Raw genomic sequence first — 25,648 nt, forward strand, 5'->3', positions numbered from 1 at the left:
AGTAGCGACTGAACTAAAACATAACTAGAAATTACAAAAAACAAGAATGGCCCAAAATAAAGAGATCTGAGAAGACACTCCCAACTTCTTTGCATATGTGAGAGGCACACAAGTACAGAACACTGCATAATTTTCATAGTTTTTCAGTATATTGATCAGTTTTGCTGATTGCTTTTTCTCTTCTTTTTATTTAAAATAAATATTCTTTATTAAAAGATGACTCCCTGTCCTGAACTTATTCATTCCAGCAGTACAATAATCAAGGACAATTTTAGGGGACTTGCAATGGAGAATGCCATCCATATCCACAGAAGGAACTGTAGAGTTTAAATGATAGACCAAAGCTTATTATCTTCAATTTTTAAAAGTTTTCTTATGTATTATATAATTTTGTTATCTCTAATGTTTTCTTTCTTGCTTTTGGATCTGATCTCTCACAACAGAATCAATATGGACCTATATTTAGCCTGGTTACAAATGTAAAGCTTATATCAGATTGCTTTCTGTCAGAGGCCCAGGCTGAGAGGGGAGGATGGGGGGAAGAGAGAAAACTTGTAAACCTCAAAACATTGCCAAAAAAAAAAAAATGATTGGTAGAAATTACCAATGTATATGTAGTTGGAAAAACAAATAAAATAGTTATATTTTTTTAAAAAATGACTCCCTGTGTGGGAGGAGTGAAAGATACCAAAAAATATCAATTTAAAATTACCATTAAAAAAAAAAGTAAACTAAGAAACACTTAGGTAATTTGCTAAGGAGAAGAGACTCAAAATTCCTGCGAAGAGTAACAATATGAATTGTCCTTCAGGAAAATCAGTGATGTACAAAAAGGACTGGAAAAGATAGAGAATAAAGGCAGTGAATTTTAATTAGGACACTACTATAATAATCCAAAATGAAGACATGAACTAAAGTGCTGAAAGTGAAAATGATAAGTATGCATCTAAGAAATATATAAAAAAATTAACAATCTAATCATATACTAATATAGAAGATAGAAAAGTCAAAGATGTCAAAGTTACTTGTCTAATATTACTAATAAACCATGCTGATACTGAAATGAAGAAGTTAGTTAAGAAATGGAGCTTAATTGTGGTTTAATATAGGATAAGACTAAGGGACAGCTGAAAAGAGATGGTCTAGAGACAACTGGAAATTAAGACAAAAAGAAAGCAATTGAGAAATTAAAGCTGGAGATGCAAATTTGCGAGTTATTAGAATAGAGATGTGAATTAAAGCTATTAGAAATTATCTTTCCCAGGGATTAGGAAGCATGACCAAAAAATTGAAGAGTAATCCTTAGAAATAATTAAGGCAATGGAAAAGGAAGAGGTTCCAGCAAAGAAAAGAAGCCCAAAGTGAAAATAAGACAGTGCAATATAAAACATGAATTCAAGAGACGACTTCAAGAAATGAAAAAAATCTATCAAAGCTGATAGTGATTATATAAAGAGAAGAAAATACCATTTTATTTGATTAGAAATCAGCACTATTTCAGAGAGATGAGGGAGGGAAGGAGGAGGGGAGGGGAGAAGGAAGGAAAAAGGGAAAGAGGAAGAATGTATGATGTGCCATTTTACAAATATTATTTCATTTGAATAAAAGTCAATGGAAGGAAAAGGTTCATTTGATCTGAAGTACAGAAGCAAGAGGGAAGATAAATGACAATAACTAAAGGAATCAAGGGAAGGGTTTGTGGAGAGTTGAGGTGTGTTACCACAGGCGGAATGTACTGGGCTTAATAACATTTGTAGGATAATGAAGCAGGGGGGAGGAGTATCCAAGGTTGAGCCCCAAGACAGAACTCAAAATTCAACCATAGGAATGCTACTGTAGAGAAGGGATAGAGAAGATCTGGGTTCATATTTAGAGGAAGAAAATGTAACCAAAAAAAGTCATTCTTTTTTCAATGACAAACATCAAATGCTTACAAGGCCAAAAAAAATGTTCTAAGAAGAATTCAAAAAGGGCATTAAAATTTAAGATTTAGAAAGAGGGGAAGGAAGAAAAGGAAAGAGAAAAATATGGAACTCAAAAATCTTGTAAAAATGAATGCTAGAGGGGCAGCTAGGTGGCGTAGTGGATAAAGCACCAGCCTTGGAGTCAGGAGTACCTGGGTTCAAATCTGGTCTCAGACACTTAATAATTACTTAGCTGTGTGGCCTTGGGCAAGCCACTTAACCCCACTTGCCTCGCAAAAAAAAAAAAAACTATAAAAAAAATGAATGCTGGGGCGGCTAGGTGGCGCAGTGGATAGAGCACCGGCCTTGGAGTCAGAAGTACCTGGGTGCAAATCCACCCTCAGACACTTAATAATTACCTAGCCGTGTGGCCTTGAGCAAGCCACTTAACCCCATTGCCTTAAAAAAAAAAATCTAAAAATAAAATGAATGCTAAAAATTGTTTGAACATATAATTTGAAAAAATAAAATATATTAAAAATAAAAAATCAAGAGACTGAGAAAAATTAGGGAAAAAAATAAGAGCAATCCAAGAAAATCAAAAAAATTATGAAAAGAAAGACAAGCAACTATAAAAAGAAAATCAAAAACTTAAGGAAGAAAATAATTACTTAAAAACTAGATTTGGACAAGGGGGAGCTAGCTGACAAAACATGGAGAAATACCAAATAAAATAAAAAGAATGAAAAAATAGAAGAGAATATAGAACACCTCATCAGAAAAAAATTCTGGAAAAAGACTGAGAGAATATACTGAAAGTTAGGATCAAAAAAAAAATCTTGATATAATATTAAAAGAAATTATTAAGAAAGATTGACCTGAAGTTCTAGAACAGAAATAGAGCAGAAATAAGAAAAAAAATCCACCACCACCTGAAAGAGCTCCCAAGAGAAAACTTAGAGGAATATCATAATTATGTTTCAAAGATCTCAGGTTGAAAAGAAAATATTACAAACAACAAAAAAGAAACAATTTTCGATATTGCAGAGCTACAATTGCAAGACCTAGTAGTTGCTGCATTAAAGAACTAAAGGTCTTGGAACAATTTATTTCATAGAGCAAAAGTACTGGGGTTACAACCAAAGGTAACTTACCCAGCAAAGTTAAGTATAATGCTGAATGAGGGAAAAAAATAAGACATTTAATAAATTAAAAGACTTTCAGGCATTTGAGACAAAAAACAAAAACAAAAACAAAAAATTTAGCCTATAAGATAAACAGTAAAAAATGATTTATAAGGGACTAAATAAGATCAAAAGTTATGAATTTCTTATATGTGAAAATGTTATCAATACTCTTATGACTTATTATTTGGATAATTTGAAAGAAAGACTTGGGCTAGGCTCTATATGATAGGGTGATTCTAAAACACAAAACTGGAATGAGAAAGATTAAAAAGGAATAATTATTTTATTACAAATGAGGTATGAAAAGAAATACTAATACAAAAGAAGCAAGTGGGGGGGACCTGGAACCTTCCATGGGTTAAAGAGGAAACAATGCAACTAGAAGGGCATAAATGTCTTCTAAATTTATAAACAAAAAAGGGGGTTAGACTAGGATAAGGGAGGGACAGTTAAAAATTAGGAGGAAGGAGGGGATAAAGGAGAAACTCTTGGGCAGATTAAGGCAGAGAAAGAGGATAAAGGAGGCATTCTAATAAGAGTGGGTAGATTAAGGAACAGGAGGGCAAGGCAGCAGGTAGAAGTAAATTAGATGATTGAGAAGAGATAGGGTAAATAGGGTAAGAAGGACAGTGAGGAAAAATAGGATGGAAAGAAATAAAGTATAATTTTGAATGTGAATGGGATGAATTTACCCATAAAATGGACAGTAGAATATATTAAAAATTTGAATTCGACAATATGTTGTTTTCAGGAAACATAATAAAAATGAGATATTCAGAGTTAAAATATAAACTGGAAGAGAATTTATTACATAAAAAAAGGAGTCAACACCTCAGACAAAATTAAAGATAAAATAGATTTAACTAAAAGGAAAAAACATAAAAACTATACAGTGTCACCAATATTATTCAATACAGTTTGGGTCTCATTTACCAAAATATATAAAGAACTTTGTTAAATTTATAAGAATACAAGTCATACTCCAATTGATAAATGATCAAGGGATAAGAACAGGCAGTTTTTTTTAAATGAAGAAATTAAAACTATACATAATTATAGGAAAAAATGCTCTAAATTATTGATTAAAGAAATGCAAATTAAAACAAAGTAAAGATATCATCTTACACATACCAGTTAGTTAAAATGATAGATGCTCTTCAATTGGGAAATGGCTAAACAAGTTGTGTACATAAGATATGATGAATATATGAATATATCAATACCACTGTGATATAAGAAATGATGAGCTGGCTGATTTAGAAAAACATGGAAAAACTTAAACCCTATGAAGGAAGATGCCATTCATCTCCAGAGAAGGAACTGATAAATAGAAATATGTATGGTATGGTCTTACAGGTGTCTGTATGCATATATATATATATGCCTGTATGTACATATGTATGTGTGTATTAATATATAGGTATAAATATATGTTTGTGTTTAATTGCAGTCTGCTGGTAGGATATAAATTAAAAAGACCACAACAGGAAACCTAGATAGAGGCAAAGAAAAATAAGTTTAGCATTTATTACATGGGTTTTCTTGAAATGGACATTTATCGTTTTAAATTGAATCATCTCATATTTTCCTGTGTATATGGAAAAGTGTTTTCTTTTTTTCTCATTTTCTATTTTAGTTTAACATGAATTGTTGAGTCCCTGTTCGGACATCATATGTTGAGTCTCTTTCTGACTCCCTCAATCTTACCCAGGTGAGCACTGAAGGGGTGGGAGAAAAGGAAGACAAGTTCTCCCTTTGTGCACCAAGGTCTCCGTTTATTGAACCAAATACCAGTGCTTAAACTTCCCAGTCTCTAATCCACTCCCACTTCTGTGGCACTTAGTAAAACAAGGTTCTGGTGCTCAAGGACACCAGGTGATGAAGGTTCACAGCACTCCCACACACAACAGTCCCTAACAATGAATAAAATTTTTTTTAAAGTTTATCAGGGGAGAAAGTTTGGGAAAGGCTGAAAGGTATCTCCGGGATTATGTAAAAACCAGAAGGGTTAAGGTTGTAGCTCGAGTTCAGAACTGTATCAAAATGTCATTGGCAAAATGTTTAACAAAATAAAAATAAAACACAAAACAGATGTTAATTTGAGGTTTAATCTATTTCTATTTGAATTCTGACACTACAGAACTAGTCCAAATCCTTTATTTTACAAAGAAGAAAACTAGAAATCAATCTCTGAGGTTAGTCCTACAATTTCAACTCACCTAAGTTCATCCATTTCCTTCTTCTTCTTCATTTCTTCTTTCTCTTTCCTCTTCATTTCTTGGATCTGAGCTTTCTTCTCATTTCTCTCCTCTCGGTCTCTGCATTCCTTTTCTGCTGCTAGGTCTGGGAACCGCTCCATTTTGGTCTTTTCTAATCGGTTCAGAATCTCATTTATTTTCTTTTCCACTGTTACAATTTTCACCTTGACAGAGAAAAGAGAAATTAGAGTGGGGAATGAGAAGAAAAAGTAAGCTTTTTTTGTTCTTTGGAACAAGTTGTTTTCCTGATTAAAGGTGGTTGGGACAGAAGGAAGGGAGGAACCTATACAGGGAGTTATCAGTTATTGTATTAGTGATCAAACACAGTTTATTTTCTTTTTTAAAACTTGAAACATACTCAATCCTCAAAAGCATAGTGCTAGATGGAAAAACTAGGTACTATACTCATATAGGAACCTATTTTCATCAGAAAAATAGGAAACACTTACATCTTTTTGCCTGTGAAATCCTATCTGTCCCACATCCATGTCTGCTGTTTTCTTTAGGTTAGACCACGGTGTATATACCACATTAACATTGTTCATCTTGCAGCCTGAAAAGAGAAACTTTTCTTCAGCATATAAGGCAAGAGAAGATCAGACAATGCTTTCCCTTCAAACTTTCCATTAACAATCACAAGTCAGTAAGGATAAATTTAAACATAATTAAACCAAAACACTTCATCAAAATAATAAAATGCTAAGGCATTGAGATGATTTTCCATTATTCAAAAAATGACAGCTGATTCATTAAATAAAATTACCACTAAACAATTGTACCATAATAGAAAGAGCACCAGGAGCAAGAAATAAGAAAACCTGGACTTAGGTCTGAATTCTGTTTTGCGTGACTTTAGGCAAATTAACCTTTTCTGACCTTTGGCTTTCCTCATGTATTAAAATGATGAAGTTGGACAAGGTGAGCTCTCTAAGGTCCTTGCCTATTCTAACATTATGCTGCATTATATTCAACCCCACAACTAGCCAGCTCTGAGTAATAAAAAAAATAAATCTTGAGGAATTAGAGTCCTCAAGAAGAGTCTCTCTCTACTTGACTTTTTTTTTTTTTAAAGCTACAATCAGGGGGGGAAAAGAAAATAAAGAATCAATTTCCCATTCTTCCAGGGGAAATTCTCAGGGGCATCAGGGAAAATAGGATGGCAATACAGTTTCTGGGGCTGTGGGATAGTAAGAACATGGTAGTTTTGAGGTCTCTGGGATAGTTTAAGAGGTGGGAGAGTCTTATACTGTGGGAGTGAGACAAATTCATTAACCACCTAAGTAAATATGAACTTGTCACTTATCCTCCTCTGGGGCACAGTTTGCTTCTCTATAAATGAGAGGCTTGGATTAAATGTTTCTAGTTATGAATTTTTTATTTTCTATGATCACTCACAAGTGCTGCTTTGATTATGGCAGACTGATTCCACTAGGGTGAGAAGAGGAGATATGGAGAAAAAAGGGGTTCCAAACAATGGGGGGAGGGGGAGGGGAGTGCTGAGATCCTGGAACCAAAGTAAAACAAGACTGTAGAGGAGACACTTAGAGCTCCCATAATTTTCATCAGTCATTCAGTGAATACGGAAAAGAAGAGAAAGAAATGAGAATGAAAACCAAAGAAATGAGAAATGTAATTTTAATTGGTAAATTTCATTTAAAATTTCAGAAAATTCTGCTTTTACCTACAAAAAGCTAAGTATCTTAAAGTAAATTTATCAATTAACAAATTAGAAAAAAAGGAATTTTACAATAAGGCAATATAGTATTAAAAAAGAACACTGGAAAGCAGATCTTGTCTCTAGTCATAAGATAATTCATTTAAGCTCCCTGGATCATGATTCTCTCATCTATAAAACAAGTTAAATAAGACCCCATGTGACCTTTAGCAGATATTCCCCATATAAAATCTTATTTAAAAATATATTTTATTTTCTTGAAATACAGAAAATCTAGGGAGGGCAAAGTATAGTGGATACAGTGCCAAAGATTCAGGCACTTACTAGATATTTGACCATAAGCATGTCACAACCCTAATTTGCCTCAATTCCTCTTCTGAATTATAAGCTGAAGAAGGAAAAGACAAACCATTTCAAAATCTTTGCCAAGAAAATGATAAATGGGGCCACAAAAAAAAAAAATCAGATACAACTGAAATGCCTAAACAAAAAAAAAAAATCTAAATTGTATATTTCAGGTATCTTTAAGATCTTTTTTAGTATAAGGCATATCGGGGGTGGCTAGGTGGTACAGTGGATAGAACAACGGCCCTGGAGTCAGGAGTACCTGAGTTCAACTCCAGACTCAGACACTTAATAATTACCTAGCTGTGTGGCCTTGGGAATGTCACTTAACCCCATTTTCCTTACAAAAATCTAAAAAAAAATATAAGGCATATCATCTTAAAATCTCATTTTGTTCCTAAACAAGGGATAATGTCTGATGAGGCCTAATAAACAGAAAAAGATAAATGTATCTGTAAAACTCAATGTTAATTCTCTGACAATATCTTCCCCCTTCAATCCCTATTTCTATCCCAAACTACATTCAGTTCTAATACCAAATCTTCCTTTTACCTTCTCATCAACTCTAAGTCAAATCCCATTAATATCTGCTCCACTAAAACCTCCTATAGGTTCAAGATGTCTTTCTCAACAAATTCAACTCCTAATTTACATCTTAGCATCCATCTACCCTCAAAATACCTGAAGCTCTTTTCTTCTCACGCCTTAACTGTCAAGAAGTTATAGCTAGAACATATCATTCCCTAACAAAATAATGTTTGATAATATCAACCAATCTATTTCATCTCAACGCAAAAGAAAAAAGACAAAAAGTACACTTGCATGAAAAAGGGAAGAGAAAGAAAATGTTCTTTAGAAATGGAATCTGATGACCAAATGACAAACTTACAAACAAATGCTTCTCATGCTGAGCTGATAATATTAATGTACAAAAACCTTTTATAAATCACTTTTAAAGACAACTTTTTAAAAGTCTAAAGTAATCTTTCATTTTAGGCAAGAAAAATAAAGAGGTGGGATGAATTAAGATACAAGGGAAATGAAAAACAAATTGTTTCATAAGGAAAAAACTGCAAATGCTTTCTACTTAGCAAAGCTACCACTAAAAAAAGCATGCTTGTATATTAAAAAATACTGCAGATTTAGAAGGATGTATAAGGGAGAAATTCTTTGAAGGACAGTAGATTAAGGAATAGAAGGACAAGGTAGCAAGCAGTAGAGTAGTGGAATGTTGTTTTCAGGAAATGTTATAAAAATTAAAGATACAGCAAACCAAATATATGAATAATGTATGCATATATGTATCATATGTAGGCAGGTGTGTTTATGTAAATAGATGTACACACACAAATACACTCAGATACACACACACACACACACACACACACACACACACACACACACACTTAATTATAGACATCCTGGGGAGAGGGGAAAGGGAAAAAAAGTAAACAGCGAACAGCAGAGAACAAAAGAAAACAGAAAAGAGCAAAGATGAACAATTTTGAACATGCTATGTAACATGTATTATACAGGCTTTCTTGAAATCAGAATTTATTGTCTTATAAATTCTCTCAGATTGTGCTGCACACATGACAATTTTTTTAATATTGAAAAAATTTTTAAATATATTTAAAAAGTACATTTTAAAAAAGCAACATTCTTGGGTCCATCAGACTATACAAATTCTGAAAATGCCTTAGGCAACGATTACCTTGAATACTATTGGCCTTCACAAGGTGTGCACAATCCATCAGCACCTCCTTAGGAATGTCTTCTATCCTTTCCCCCTGAAACACAAACCTAAATGAATCATATTATGTTTAATGCTGATCAAAATCTAAATATGTACAGAAGTGCAGGTTATCCCACTGGGTTCTATTTTATTCAATGAGAGGATTCCAATTGTAGCTGAGCACTGTTTACAAGAGTCAAAGGAAGTTTTATCTTTTCATTCTCTTCAATTTTAGTAATTAATATATTAAAGTAAATTAATTATATAAATGAGTAATATTTCTCATTGGGAAAAATATCATAGAAATCATAGATTTGGAAGTCTTACACCAATTCCATAATTTTACAGATAAGGAAACACATCCTTGTAAAGTGGCAGAGAGAGGAATAAAACCTGATTCCAAACTCAGGATTCTTTCTATTGCATTAAAAAAAATATTTTAAAAGGAGTTAGCTCTACCTTGTGTAGTCGAAGGTATACGTGAGCTGAGGATAGTTTATCCACATGAAACCTACAAAAGAAGAAAATCATTTTTAACATGAGGCTTGGGCCTAGCATATGTACAGAATGATAATATAAAGAAAGGGCATGACCATAACAGGTCTTAAGAAGCAGCGCAAGTTCTCCAAGACAGTTCTCAAAATATTATTCATATGTCCCAAATATGTGTAGCTCCCCTACCTATTTTAAGTAATCCATTAAGAGTTATAGCATCCATTAATTTATCATGGCATTTGTGGCTTTCTTCATGGCATTTCACAATCTGAGAGAACTAACTATCATCTACATAAATCTGAAAATTTCATGTACTTCTGTTTCTTGCTCCTGGCACTGATTCCTAAGGATTACCACTGTAAACATTCTCTACTACAAAAAAAAATATATTTTTTTCTTTCCTTGTTGTAACCTAATTCTTGTTTTTTGTAATTTATTTTAACTATTTAACTATTTTTATTTTATTAACTATTTTATTAACTATTTGTTTTTATTTTATTTTTTAACTATGTAATGTTTATTTTTAGCATTATTTTTGAAACTTTGAGTTCCAAATTCTCTCCTCCCATCTATTGAAAAGGCAAGTAATTTATATATTATACCTGTTAAATCATGTAAAACATATTTCCATATTTGCCATGTTGCCAAAAAGAAAAGGCAAGAAAAATAAAGAAACTGAAAAAAATTATACTTCACTTTACACTCAAAGGTTCATGAATTCTCTCTCTGGGGGCAGATAGCATTTTCATCAAAAGTCCTTCAAACTTTCTTGAGTCATTGTATTGACCAGAGAAACTAACTCTTTCCCAGTTGGCATTATTATAATATTATAATATAACATAACATAATATAATATAGTATAGTACAGTACAAAACAACATAATATGATATAACATAATACAATATAATATTACTGTGTACAATAATCTCCTGATTTAATTCATTTTATTTTACAGCAGTTTTTATTGAAACTATTCCCCTCATCATTTCTTGTAGGACAATAGTATTCCATCACAAATATATACAACTTGTTCATTCATTCCCTAATTGAGTGACATCTCAATTTCCAAATCTTTGTCAAAAAAAAAATGCTATATTTTTGTACAAAAAAAAAAACCCTGTCATATTTTGGTCCAAATAGGTCTTTTTTTCCCTTTTACTTTGATCTTTTTGTGATACAGAATTAGAAGTAGTACAGCTGTATCATAGGAAATGCAGTTTTATAGCCCTTTGGCCATTGTTCTAAATTGTTCTCAAATGTTTAGCCCAGTTCTTAATTCCACCAATAGTGCTATATTTTTTTCTCTCCAATCTTTGTCATTTTTCTGTCATGTTAGTCAATCTGATAGAGATGATACCTCAAAAAGCTGTTTTTTTGTTTTCTTTTTTTTTTTTTTGCAAGACAATGGGGTTAAAAGTGGCTTGCCCAAAGCCACACAGCCAGGTAATTATTAAGTGTCTGAGGCCAGATTTGAACTCAGGTACTCCTCCTGACTCCAGGGCGGTGTTCTATCCACTGCACCACCTAGCCACCCCCAACAAAGCTGTTTTAATTTGTATTTCTCTAATCAAGTGATTTCAAGCATTTTTTTCATAAGCATAAATAGTTTTGATTTCTTTTTTCTGAAAATTGCTATTCATATCTTTTTCACCATTTACCGAATGGCTTTTATTTTTATAAATGTCTTAGTATCCTATATAGTTAAGAAATGAAGCCTTTAAGATGGCGACAAGAAGGGATCAAGTCTTAGGAGCTCCCTGATAAAACTCATAAGCTAAGGATTCTAACTAAACTTTCGAGAGACAGAACCCACAGAGGGACCCTGTGAGGCAGTTCTCCTACTCAAGGTAACCTGGAAAAGAGCAGAAAGGCTCTGCTCCCCGGGGTCGGAGGGGCAGTCGGCCAGAGGGGTGGTGCACCAGAGCGAAAGTACTTCAGCCTCCGGGAGGCAGTCCTAGGGCGCTGGGAGCCCCAGCTCACAGCAGCCAGGGAGTCTCCTGAGCTGCACCCCGGGGAGCACCAGGCACAAAGTGGGGGAACAGCGGGGGACCTCTGCCAGAGCGACCATATGGAGCTCAGCCCTCAGGGCACACAGCAAGCAGCTTGGTCTTTCCCCAGCCCTGATCCAGGAAACAGAAGCAGGCAGAGCCTGTAAGCTGGAGCCCCCAGGGCATTAGCCCATTGAGCTGAGGAGGGGAGTGAAGAGAGACTGCAGAGCTCTGTCCTCTGCCCCAGGAACAGGACTCTGGGGCTCTGACCACATTCAGATCCTGATCGCAGTCTAGGCCCCCCCATAGAACAGCAGTGGCCCCCCCCACCTCGGCCCCGTGGCAGAGGGGGGCGCATATGGTCATTCACAGACCAGGAGGGAGGACGGAGCCTCACACACTGAAACCCTTGGGGGAGTGTCCCAAAAGCTCAGAAAGCACCTCAAAACCAGAACCAGGCTGGGAAAATGAGCAAGCAGAGAAACAAAAGGAAGACTATTGAGAAATATTTTGCAAATGAGCCCAAGAAGGATCAAAATACTCAGTCTGAAGATGAGAAAGCACAAGCTCCTGCATCTAAAGACTCCCAAGAAAAACAGAAATTGGGCTCAGGCTATGACAGAGCTCAAAAGACTTTGAAAATCAAATGAGGGAGTTGGAAGAAAAACTAGGAAAAGAAAGGAGAGAGATGCAGGAAAAACATGAAAATGAAGTCAGCAGCTTAGTCAAGGAAATCCAAAAAAATGCTGAAGGAAATAGCATGCTAAAAACCAGCTTAGGTCAAATGGATAAAACAGTTCAAAAAAGTTATTGAGGAGAAGAATGCTTTAAAAAGCAAAATTTGGCCAAATGGAAAAAGAGATGAAAAAAAACTCTCTGAGGAAAACAAATCCTTCAGACAAAGAATAGAACTCAGGGAGATTAACGAATTTACCAGATATCAGGAATCAATACTGCAAAACCAAAAAAAAATGAAAAATTAGCAGAAAATGTGAAATATCTCATTGAAAAAAGACAACTGATATGGAAAAACTTAGGAAAGACAATTTAAAAATTTATTGGAATACCTGAAATTCAAGATCAGGAAAAGAGCCTTGACATCATTTTCAAAGAATTAGTACAGGAAAATTGCCCTGATATTCTAGAAGCAGAGGGCAAAATAGAAATGGAGAGAATCCACCGATCCCCCCGAGAAAGAGATCCCCAAAAAGCAACCCCTAGGAATATTATAGCCAAGTTCCAGAACTCCCAAGTCAAAGAGAAAACATTACAAGCAGCCAGAAGGACACAGTTCAAATATCGTGGAGCTGCAGTCAGAATCACACAGGACTTAGCAGCAACTACATTGGAAGCTCATAGGGCTTGGAATACAATATACCGGAAGGCAAAAGAGCTTAGAATGCAGACAAGAATCAACTACCCAGCAAGGCTGAATGTCCTCTTCCAGGGAAAAAGATGGACTTTCAATGAACCAGGGGAATTTCAAAGGTTCCTTTTGGAATGGCCAGAGCTGAACAGAAGGTTTGATCTTCAGATACAGGACTCAGGTGAAGCATGGAGATTGGAGGAGAGGGGGGAAATATGAGGGACTTAATGAGGATGAACTGCATGCATTCCTGCATAGAAAAATGGCACTGATAATACTCATTTAATAGAGCAGGTAGAGAGAGCTTTTATACTTGAAGCACAGGAGAAAGCTGAATTCGAAGATAAAATATGGTGTAAAAATGGAGTCAATAGAAAAAAAGGGAAATGGAATGGGAGAAAGAAAAAGGAGAGGGGGAATAGTCCAAGATATTTCACATAAGTTTTTTTTTTTATTACAATGAGCTATTGCAATGATATGGAAGGGGAGAGGCAAGGGGGAATGAGGGAATCTTTGCTCTCATCAGAGGTGGCTAGGAGAGGAAACAGCAAATATACTCAATGGGGTATAGACATCTGGAGTAAGAAGGAGGGGGGAGCAAGGGGAAGGGGTGGGAATGTGAATAAAGGAAGAGAGGATGGATCATGGGGGGAGAGTGGTCAGATATAACACATTTTCTTTTTTACTTCTTGCAAGGGGCTGGGATTGGAAGGCCTGCCCAGGACCATAGGGCCAGGTGGATGCTGGGTCTAAGGGGTGGTATGGGGGCTCAGGGCTTCTTGGCCCCAGGACCAGGGATCTGTCTGCTGCGCCACTCAGAGACCCTACAGCAGAGTCAGAGTGAAAGGAGAGAGAAAATATAGAACATGGTAATGGAGAAATAAGAAAGGAGGGAGTTGCAATCAGCAATGGCAACAGTGGAAAAATATGGAAGTAACTTTTGTGATGGACTTATAAAGAATGTGACCCACCTGTGACAGAGTTGTTGGTGTTGGAACAAAGACTGAAGCACATTTTTTTGTTATTATTATTTGGGGGGGGGGGGTGCAGGGCAAGTGGGGCTGGGTGGCCTGCCTGGAGCCACATAGCAGAGGATCTTTAGGTGTCTGGGGCTGGATTTGGACCCAGGTGCTCCTGGCTCAAGGGCCAATGCTCTGTCTGCCACCCAGCCACCCCTACTATTATTACTATTTTATTTTATTTTGGGTCTTTTTTTTTCTTCTTTTTGGTTTTTGCAGGGCAGTGAGGATTGGGTGGCTTGCATGTCACACGTCTGGGTGATTGTTGGGTTTACGAGGCTGGATGTGGGCTCAGGTGCTCATGGCTCCAGGGCTGGTGCTTCATCCATTGCACCACCTGGCCATACCTACAATTATTACTATTATTTTTTTTTAATTTTAATTTTTTTTCTCTCCCCTTTACTTTTTTCGCCCAAGCAAGTTTATCTATATTCATGGGGGGAGGGGTATTTTGTTTACTTGTAAACAAGAATATTTTATTAATGTAAAAAAAAATTTGTACAAAATGAGAATAAAAAATAAATTTAAATATTTAAAAAAAAAGAAATGAAGCCTTTATTAAAGAAATTCACTGCAAAATGTTCATTACTTCACTGCCTATGGTACTTTTATGTAATTTCCCTGATACTCTCTTTTAATTAGGCCTATTTTTGCTTTTGCTTATCTGAGATCATAATTGCTTCCTGTCTTTTCTACTTCAGCAAAAGCATAATAGATTCCAGAATGTCCCAGTCATTTAAATTAACTCTTTGTATTTGTTTCAAATGCAGTTCTTGTAAACAACATATTGTAGTATTCTGATTTCTAATCCATTGTGCTCTTCACTTCTGTTTTATGGGTGAGTTCATCTCATTTGCATTCATGGTTATGATTTACTAACTATATTTTCCCTCAATACTATTTTTTTCTTTCTCTTATTACCCTATCCCTTCCTCAAAAGTCTGTTTTGCTTCTCACCACTGCCTCCCTTAATCTGCTCTCCCACTTAATACACCTATCTCTTTTTCTTATCCCCTTCCCAGCCTATTGGGTGATACATGTCTATACCCAAATGAATGTGTTTGTGTTTATATATATATATATATATATATATAGTTATATAGTTATATAGTTATATAGTTATATAGTTATATAGTCTTTTCTCTTGGAAATAATTTTGATTTGAGATGTAAGTGCTGCCCACCACCCCTATTCCCCAATTTCCCCTCCACTTTAAAACCTTTTCCTTAATATAGCTCTTTAATTTGAGATAATTTTCCCATTTTTTTCCCTCTCTTTCCCCTTCCTCCAGGGTATTCTTCTTTCTCACATCTTCATTTTTTTTAAGATCATCCCAACTTGAACAACTCACATTCATACCCTCTTGACTAAGTAGCCTCCTTGTAACTGCCCTAGTTATAATAAAGTTCTTAGGAATGATGTGTAACATCTTCCCATATAGGAATTATAAACAGTTTATTAAGTCCTTATCACTTCTCTTTCATGTTTATCTTTTTATGCTTCTCTTTTTGCTTTCAATAAATATCACTTTCGTTTTTTCATCAGGAAGGCTTAAGTCAGGGGCATCTAGGTGGCAGTAGTGGATAAAGCACCCGCCCTGGAGTCAGGAGTACCTGGGTTCAAATCCGGTCTCAGACACTTAATAATTACCTAGCTGTGTGGCCTTGGGCAAGCCACTTAACCCCATTTGCCTTGCAAAAAACCTACAAAAAAAAAAAAACAAAGGAATGCTTAAGTCCTCTGTTTTATTAAATATTCATTTCTCCTTCTGCAGGTTTTGCTGGGTAGGTAATTCTTGGTTGTAATCCTGGCTCCTTTGCCTTTCACAATATCATATTCCAAGTCCTCTGCTCCTTTAATGTAGAAGTTGCTAAATCTTAAGTGATCCTGACTGGACTCTGAATGGGCTCTTTCTAACTATTTATAACATTTTCTCCTTGATCTGGAAGCTCTGGAATTTGACTCTTAATATTCCTTGAAGACTTTCTTTTGGGATCACTTTTCAGGAGGTAATTGATAAATTCTTCCAATTTCTATTTTACGCTGTATCTTTCTGAGCAGTTTCCTTCATAATTTCCTAAAATAAGATATTTAGGTTCTTTTTTTGATCATGGCCTTCAGTTTGTCTTAAATTCCCTCTCCTGGTTCTATTTTCCAGGTCAGTTGTTTTTCCAATGAGATATTTCACATTTTCACCTATTTTTTCATTCTTTTTATTTTTATTGTTTCTTTTTTTAAATTTTTTTTATTTTTTAGGTTTTTGCAAAGTAAACAGGGTTAAGTGGCTTGCCCAAGGCCACACAGATAGGTAATTATTAAGTGTCTGAGACCAGATTTGAACCCAGGTACTCCTGACTCCAAGGCCAGTGCTTTATCCACTATGCCACCTAGCCGCCCCTATTTTTATTGTTTCTTAATGACTCATGAATTATTAGCCTCCATTTGCCCGGTTCTATTTTTTAAGGAATTATTTTCTTCAGTGAACTCCTTTTCCTTTTGATCAATTCCACTTTTTAAGGAGCTCTTTTCCTAAATGAATCTGGTACCTGTTTTGCCATTTGGTCAATTGTTTTTATGGTGTTATTATTTTCTTCAGTATTTTTTGTGTGCCTCTTTAATTCTAATTCTTTTTTTCATAATTTTCTTGTATCACTCTCATTTCTTATCTCAATTTTTCCTATACCACTCATATCTTTCTTTAATTCTGCCAGGAATTCTTATTGAATCTATATTCAATTTGCAATTTTTTCTTTAAGGTTTTACTTATAATTATTTTCACATTTTTATCTTCTGAGTTTGAATCTTAATCTTTCCTGTCACCAGTCAGTATTTTTTTGTTTACTCATTTTTCCAGTCTACTTCTTGACTAAACTTTATGTTAAAGCTGGACTCTGTCCACCTGGGGGGTGGAGAGACATTGTACTAAGCTCCAGGCTTTTTCACACTGCTGCTTTCAGAGCTAGTCCTGGGAAGTCTGCAAGTTTTCAGTGCTTCCACGGTGATGTTATCTAGGGAGATATGTGGTCACTGATTTCCTGGTCTGTGCTCTGCTCTTTATCCAGGAAGGGGGCCCCTGTTCACCTATAGACACAAGCACTAATATTCTTCTTTGACCTGGAACTGCAACCATGGTTTTTGCTCCTTTGTGGCTGATCACAAGCACCATTTACACCCTAGAACTAAAATGCTCATCAGTGTTTAATCCTCCATCCAGTGCTGGTTCCTCTACATATTTATTCTCTTTGACCAACTACCCCACACCAACACTATCTCTAGACTGAGAGCTCCCAGAGCTGCTGCTGCCACTGCTGCTACATCTAATGAGCACTGCTGGTATTACAATGCAAGTACACAGACAGGCCAAATGTCACAGATCCTCCTAATGACCTCCACAGTTGCCTTGGGCTGTAATGTGACATATTATTTTAAAGTTGTCTAAGTAGAATGTTGGGAAAGTTTACCTGGGTTGATGCCTCTACTCTGCCATCTTGTCTCTGCCCCCTATAATCCAGCCCTTAATAATATACCAGTAGCTGCATAGTGAAATACTATACTTGGAGTGAGCAGACCTAAGATTTAATTCCATCTCAAATACAGTTTCTCCCTGGTCAAGTCAATTAACTCCTTTGTTTCCTAATCCATTAAACCTCACAGGGTTTATGGTGAATCTACATAAAATACTACTTAAGATTACAGATGTAAAGCTAGAAGAGACTTGAGAGGCCATCAAATCTTACTCCTTAAAGAGAAACCGGGGCCCCAAAAATGTTTAAGTGATTTGCCCAAGGTCACAGAGATTATGTAGGAGATGAGAACTAAACCAAGTTTCTCTAATTACAGAGCCAGTGCCCATTATTATTAGCCCTGATTTATTATTCTATTAAGCCAATGTTTGATGTACAGTTTTGTTCAAAGTCTTTGTGAAAGTCTAGATTTTTCTAATGTTCAATTTCCTTTTTTCTTCATTCTACTCCTCTGATTATTGCCCATAACACATAAATTTAAACATCTGTAAGTGATTATGATTCATTTTAGGTAGCTTATACAAAATTCTAGTAGCTAGGCCAGTTAACTCCCTTGAATAGACAACTTTGTGTAAATATATGGATAGTAACACATCTATTCTCCCCTTTTTCACTCAATTTCATCCTTATTTCAGGATCATTCTTTATATTGAGGGTTCTCATGGGGATGAATTCATTCTGTGACAATCCAGATTCAAATCCAGAAATCCTAAGGATATGCCCAAATCTGACAGTATGATATCAAACTCTAAAAAAAAATTCCAGAAGTGACCTGTTCTTCCAGTCTCCCTGATTTAAAACTTAGGCTAATCTTGGCTTCTTGAAGCTACCTAACTTAAGCAAGAATTATCACTCTCACCTAACAGGATCAACTAACACCCAATATTTCACTAGAATCAGAGAACACTTAATTGAGTCCTAGGGAGTATAAAAGAAACCCTGGAAATCTGTAATAGGATTCCTTCCCACCCAGAGCATTTTGGGTGCAAGCAACCCACTGAACATGTATTTTCAGTAAACAGTCTATAACAAGTATCTAAGTCTATAAATGGTCCTTTTTCTGAGTCAAAAGGCTTTGCAAAACACCCTTCTTGGTGTACCTGTCTGTATGTCTTATTTGTAAATGTTAAAAGCTCATATCTTATAAGACAATGACAATGACAGTAATTGTCTTTTGTCTCCCTCAAGAGATAACTCTAGGTTCACAGAACAGATACTAACTTGGCAGGAGAAACCAGGTGTCAAGCACTGGAGAAAAAGTTTGTTTTGTTGTTGTTCCTGATGTTGTTTAATTTAAAAAAAAGGAAATATTAACCAGGACTTCTTTGATAGCTAAAGGGATAGCTTCAGACCTGAAAACTTTAAAAATACAGACTTAGCTAGATAAAAGGATTCTGGACTAAAATTAATGGGACTGGAAAGAAGTAAACAAACTAAGGGTAACATGTAAATACTATCTCCAAATCTACATACAACAGGATTCTGTGCACACAAATAGTATGCCTTTAAATATCCAGTCAAACTATTCTCAATCTTCATAGTAGAATAGTGATTATATTATTTAAGAAGGACGTAAAGGGGGGCAGCTAAGTGATGCAGTGGATACAGCACTGTCCCTGGAGTCAGGAGGACCTGAGTTCAAATCCAGTCTCAGACATTTAATAATTACCTAGTTATAGGGGCGGCTAGGTGGCGTAGTGGATAAAGCACCAGCCCTGGAGTCAGGAGTACCTGAGTTCAAATCCAGTCTCAGACACTTAATAATTACCTAGCTGTGTGGCCTTGGGCAAGCCACTTAATCCCATTTGCCTAAAACCTAAAAAAAAAAAAAAAAATAATAATAATAATAATAATTACCTAGTTATGTGATCTTGGGCAATTCACTTAACCTCATTGCCTTGTGAAAACCAAAAAAAAAAAAAAAGGATGTAAATAAAAACTAAAATATTGGTTTAAAATGGCCCCATTAAAAAAAAAAAGGCAAGGATGTGTTGATGTGCTTGTTGCCAAGGTTGTATCATTAAGAGAAAGCCCCTATGTTAGGCAGTAATAGCAAAACTTAGGAGCTACTCAGCTACTTATAATTTAATCTACTTAAATTACAAACATGTGACACTGCCTTGTTCCCAGTCTTTGAAGTCTTAGCTTTGATCATGAAGTCTTAAGTTAGGAAGATTTCTTCACAGTCAAGGAGTGATACTTCATAGAAAATAGAGTTACTTACCAAATATCTTCTGGCCAGCCATATTTTATTAGATCCTCATCTAAGAAAACACAAGAGAAGGATAAGAAACATTCTAGTAACCAGACATCTTAAGATTGGTCATGGTTTATAATATCAAAAAACAAGCAAAAACTATGCAGCCTTTTTCTTAAAGCATTTTAAGGGTAGTAGTAAGAATAAGCTATTTAAACCAGTAGTTCTCATTGGATTGTGGTAAACTATTAGCTGTCCCCAGAGTTCAGCAAGGAGGTCAGTAGGTTAGTCCAACATATTAGATGTGTTTGATTAAAAACACCTTGAGGTTGGACAATATTTAGTGCCTTGAACATAGGTTCTCCATAAATGTATACTGAATACTTAAATGCACAATAGTTCTTAGTCAAAGTTCCCAGATAGAAAGGAAAAGCACAGTATCTTCAAGTGACTACTGTTTTAAAACCAGGTAAGTTAATTTTTTTTAATTGAGTTAATGAAGTAATTTTTAAAAGATTAGAAAAATGGCTAAAATTCTTTTTTTATAAAAACCCACCACCATTACCTTGACAACCAACTCCCCTTGGACACTGATGGCAACAGACCCTGCTTTCATTTGTGGAATAAAAAGTCTGAAAACTATTCCTAGAGAAGCTATTGCTACAACTGAAGATTCAGAAAAGAAAGTTCTTATCACCAAAGCCCTTGGAACTCTCTAATAGTCCAACATTAGAAACAACATTTTATCTTAAGCAAGAACTTTAATAATGTCATTAAAGAAAAGGTATTTTCATCAACTTTTCTCTTCACACTAAGGACCATGGGACTTTTCCATCAGACTTGCAGCTAAAAGGGGTTTTTTTGTATTTTCTTCCTCTTAGAAATGTGAGTTTTCTGAGAGTCTAGACTGTCTTATTCTTCTATATGTGCCTCAGTTCTTAACACAGTGCTCTGCATACAGAAAAGCTTAATAAATGCTTTAATCACTCATTTATTATATTTTAACTGAAGCTTAAAGACAACATCTTGAAAAGGGCTTGATTCCTGAGAACAACAATACAGTCACTCAGTCTTTTTTTAGAAAAGGTTTTATAAATATCAGTGTTCTGTTATCAATTTCCAGTTAATGTTCTTCCAATATTCTCAATATCTAGTTACCATGGTAATTTACTAACTTCAGATAAAGAATTTAGCATTATCTTAACATGGGCAATTAGCAGTTTGTGCTCCATATCACTAACTATATAATAAATCATAAAGCCAAAAGCATAAGAAATGTGTATATATGGATAGATGTATATGTAAAAACCATCACTTCTGAAAAAGAAATAATTGTTTTGCTTTTTGCAAATGAAATGATGGTTTATTTAGAGAACCCTAAAAGAATTAACTAAGCTGAAATTACTAAATTCAGCAAAACAGTATATAAACTAAGTCCAGAAAAATAATCAGCATTTCTATAAATTATCAACAAAATTCATCAGGAAAAGACAGGAAAATTTCATTTAAAACAGGTTGCTGGGGCAGCTAGGTGGCGCAGTGGATAGAGCACCGGCCTTGGAGTCAGGAGTACCTGGTTTCAAATCTGGCCTCAGACACTTTAATAATAATTACCTAGCTGTGTGGCCTTGGGCAAGCCACTTAACCCTATTTGCCTTGCAAAAACCTAAAATATAAAAAAATTAAAAAGATTAAAAATAAAAATAAAACAGGTTGTTATTGTTATTGTTCAATCACATCCAACTCTTTATGACCCCACCAAACCATAGCACATCAATACTAATTATGATATTTTCTTGGCAAAAATATTGGAGTGACTTGCCATTTTCTTCTTCATTGGATAATGGCAAACAGAGGTTACGCAATCTGCTCTATCTAATAAGTAACTTGAGGCTGAATTTAAACTCAGGTCTTCCTGACTCCCAGAACCTGGCACTCTATTCACTGAGACACCCGGCTGCCTCTTAAAAAACTACAAAATGTACGAAAAACTTAAAAATTCAACCACCAAGACATGCATAGGAACTTCATGACTGTAACTACAAAAGATTTAACATATATATAGATAGATCTTAGTCACTGGAAAAATATTAAATGCTTACAAAAAACAAAATAATAAGAATGAACCATATCATTCCAATCAAACTGCCAAAGGTTTATTTTATAGTTTTTACAAAGTATGAAATAAATCTGGAAGATAAAATGTCATGAATTTTGAGGTGTCTAGTAGTACCAGATCTCAAAATGAACTACAATGCAATAATCAACAAAACTATTTGGGATTGGTTAAAAAATAGAAAGACTGATCAACAGAGAAGATTGAATTAGACATATACCTAAACAAACAGTTAGGGTTCACAATTCAACAAAAACTACTAGAAAAATGGGAAATGGACCTGGCAGAAATTATGTTTGAACCAACATTTCACAATGGCTGAGATTTAAAAGGTTCCATCTTAAACAAATTAGAGAAGCAAGGAAGAAGTTACCAAAGTTCATAATCACATAAGACAAAATCGTCAATTTTATTTACATAAAATTTTTAAAGTTTTGTAAAAATATGCAGCTGAGATTAGAAGAGAAAACACTGAAAAAAAATTTTCACAGCAGAGTTCCTAATAAAGATCTCATTTCTTTTTTTCTTAATTTCATTTATTTAAGGCAATGGGTTAAGTGAGTTGCCTGAAGTCACAGAGCTATGCAATTATTAAGTGTCTGAGGCAGGATTTGAACTCAGGTCCTCCTGACTCCAGGGCCGGTGCTCTATCCACTGAGCCCTTAGTTGCCCCTAAAGATCTAATTTCTAAGATAAAGAAATTATTCACATTTTTAAGAAGTCATTCTTTTTTAAATTTTTTTAAGGTTTTTTTTTTTTGCAAGGCAATGGGGTTAAGTGACCTGCCCAAGGCCACAAAGCTAGGTAATTATTAAGTGTCTGAGGGCAGATTTGAACTCAGGTACTCCTGACTCCAGGGCCGGTGCTCTAATCACTGTACCACCTAGCTGCCCCTTAAGAAGCCATTCTCTAATTGATAAATGGTCAATAAATATAAGCAGTTTTCAGAGGAAGAAATTCAAGCAATCAAGTTATATGAAAAGCAAAAATAATCCAAAGATCACATGTAAATTAAATTTTTACCACCAAAGTACTTCATTAACTTTCTAATGATAAGGCTCTGAATTTAATTAGACTTGTCCTTAGTTTATAGGCAATGGTCCAACAGCAGGCCTATATTCAAAGCTTCTTTACTAGCATGTCCTTTCCGAATTTACCATAATGAGGTTCCTCAAACAAGACATATTTGTGAATTTTTACGGATATGGGCAATGTGAGAATTTGTTTTGCATGACCATACATTATAATCAGCATAATCTAAAAATACATGCACATATCTATTTTATTTAAAGCAATGGAGTTAAGTGACTTGCCCAGGGTCACATAGCTAGGCAATTATTAAGTGACTGAGGTTGCATTTGAACTCAGGTCCTCCTGACTCCAAGGCCAGTGCTCTATCCACTGCACAACCTAGTTGACCCTCTTCCTGTTGAATTTTAAACAAAATAATACCAGTAAACTGAAGAAAGTTATTAATTTTCATGCCTAGATTCAAGGCTATTAAAGTAATAATCCAGCTTTAACAGCAATATCTTCTTCTGTAGGTTAGAATAAATACTGCTTTCTTGGGAAATTAGATGACTCAATGGCTAAAGCACTGGCTTGAAGTCAAGAAGACAAAAGTTCAAATTCTATGTCAGAGACTTACTAGCTGTGTACCCCTAGGCAAGCCATTTAATTGTTGTTTGTCTCTGGAGAAAAAAATGGCAAACTCCAGGGATACTCTAGTACCTCATGGCCAGTACTGGCATAATATGGTCTTGAGGGGTCATGAAGAGTAGGACATGATTGAACAATAACAAAACTGGCTTCTTATCACCAACCTTCTGGTGAGAAGCTCAGATAATTAGCTCTACCCTCAGATAATAGGCATGAATAACATATTCAAAGTTTTTTTCCCCTCTCTCCAGCTATCTGCCAAAATTTACTATCAGTTGGCATAGCCCTCAAGACTCTTGATCAAAACCATAACACAATGAGGCAACAGAATTGGTCTTTAGTGAAGGTTAAAAAAAATAAAGGAGGGGCGGCTAGGTGGCACAGTGGATAAAGCACCAGCCCTGGAGTCAGGAGTACCTGGGTTCAAATCCGGTCTCAGACACTTAATAATTACCTAGCCCTGTGGCCTTGGGCAAGCCACTTAACCTCATTGCCTTGCAAAAATAAACAAATAAATAAAGGAAAATACATTTAGCATGACATAAATGAAAGACATAACTGGACTGGGAACCAGAAGATCTGAGTTAAAATTCTGGCTCTGTCACTAAGTTGTTGGAGGACCTTGAATTAATCTGTTTCCTTCCCTATAAATTTTATATTTAGTAGTACTTAACAGTTTACAAAAGCATTTTCAGGTACATTACCTCATTTAATCTATTCCCTTACAAAAGCCCTTTGGGTATCCCTATTTTACAGATAAGGAAATCAAAATTCTAATAGGGAATATTGAATATAGAATTCATTCATGTTGATGAAGAACTTCTGGTGATTTAAAAACAATCACTAATTTTTAGTCATTTTGATTTTCTTCTGTACTTTCCTTTTTGCCATTTTTCTCTCCTCTGTGGGGTGGGTAAAAAGGACAAAAATAAATTCAAGATTCAATGGTCTCCAGAGAAGCTTAGATGAAGTACTATCCATCTCCAAGAAGTAATGAGTTCAAGATGCAAGAGACTTACATTTTCAGATAGAGTTAAAGTGGACATTTGTTTTGTTTCAAACTGAAGATGTTTCTTAGAGGACTTATTCCTCATATAATGGAAAGAGAAAGAGGGAGAAGAAAAAGGAAAGAAAAGAAAGTCACTGAGGCATCATTCTTTTTTTTTTAGTGCAGAAAAAAAGATAAGGTCAGAAAAAAGCATAGTCAAATGGGACAGTTAGAAAGTTTTAAGTTGAACTCATATACCTGAAAAAGAAAATCATGCTATACATAAAAAAGAGATCTGGAGTTTTGCATATAATCTTTTTTTTTCTGTTTTACAAGGCATATATGAAAATGCCCATTTTGTTAGTTATTTGCTAAATTTAGAATAAAAGTAAAACTATAGAAAGAATAAATAAGACTATGTCCAAGTTGAGAAATTCCTTACATCTTTTGAGATCCTATGATTTATCTCTTTTCTCTCACTTTCAATCAAACCATGACTGACTCTCTGATTCCACCTGCTGAACAATGAGAGGAATAAGCAACTAGCCTTGGTGAGAGAAAAAATTGCCAAAGCTGCTTATCCAAAAGACGAGGACACTGAACATGACTAAAGCTACTAGAGAAGATCATGCTTGTATCAAAAATTTCTTTGCAGTATTCGATATTTTTCTGCTACACCAGGAGATAAGAGGGTTGGAAGAAGTGGAAAGATCAACAGAAAATGAGAAAAAAATTTCCATAATTCAAGAGCAGTGAAGGGTATAATTTAAAGGGCAGGAAATAAGTCAAGGTTAGAAAAGCAATCTTTTCTTACTGCTATCTCTGGTTTTAAAAGTGAAGGAAAAGCCAAAATCTAAAAAACTACTAGGTAGCAGAGACAGAAAAAATACGAATACCATTTTTGATTTAGAGATGCATTAATGACACCTGTAGTTGTCACCAGACTCCTTATTTTTTTTTTTAGGTTTTTTCAAGGCAAACGCCCAAGGCCACACAGCTAGGTAATTATTAAGTGTCTGAGACCAGATTTGAACCCGGGTACTCCTGACTCCAGGGCTGGTGCTTTATCCACTATGCCACCTAGCCACCCCACCTCCTTATGTTCTAGTGGAGACTCATAGCTATATATACATATACATATGTATATGTATGTGTATATATATAAATATATATATATATATATATATATAT

At 35.1% G+C, this 25,648-nt stretch overlaps 1 protein-coding gene across 3 annotated transcripts in view; it reads right to left on the minus strand.

Annotated features, from left to right (window-relative positions):
• The window catches only part of CCDC25 (coiled-coil domain containing 25), a 46,325-nt gene that overhangs the window by 6,186 nt on the left and 14,491 nt on the right, over positions 1 to 25,648 (minus strand). For all 3 annotated transcript variants that reach the window (XM_074210008.1, XM_074210009.1, XM_074210010.1), the window contains 5 exons: positions 19,722 to 19,761; positions 9,564 to 9,615; positions 9,084 to 9,159; positions 5,799 to 5,902; positions 5,311 to 5,513 (listed from right to left, as the gene is read on the minus strand). In XM_074210008.1, the coding sequence (XP_074066109.1) occupies positions 5,311 to 5,513; positions 5,799 to 5,902; positions 9,084 to 9,159; positions 9,564 to 9,615; positions 19,722 to 19,761 (475 nt within the window). The remainder of the gene's footprint in view (positions 1 to 5,310; positions 5,514 to 5,798; positions 5,903 to 9,083; positions 9,160 to 9,563; positions 9,616 to 19,721; positions 19,762 to 25,648) is intronic.

This window comes from Macrotis lagotis, chromosome 1 (assembly GCF_037893015.1).
Source record: "Macrotis lagotis isolate mMagLag1 chromosome 1, bilby.v1.9.chrom.fasta, whole genome shotgun sequence".
In the NCBI taxonomy this organism is placed as follows: domain Eukaryota; kingdom Metazoa; phylum Chordata; class Mammalia; order Peramelemorphia; family Peramelidae; genus Macrotis; species Macrotis lagotis.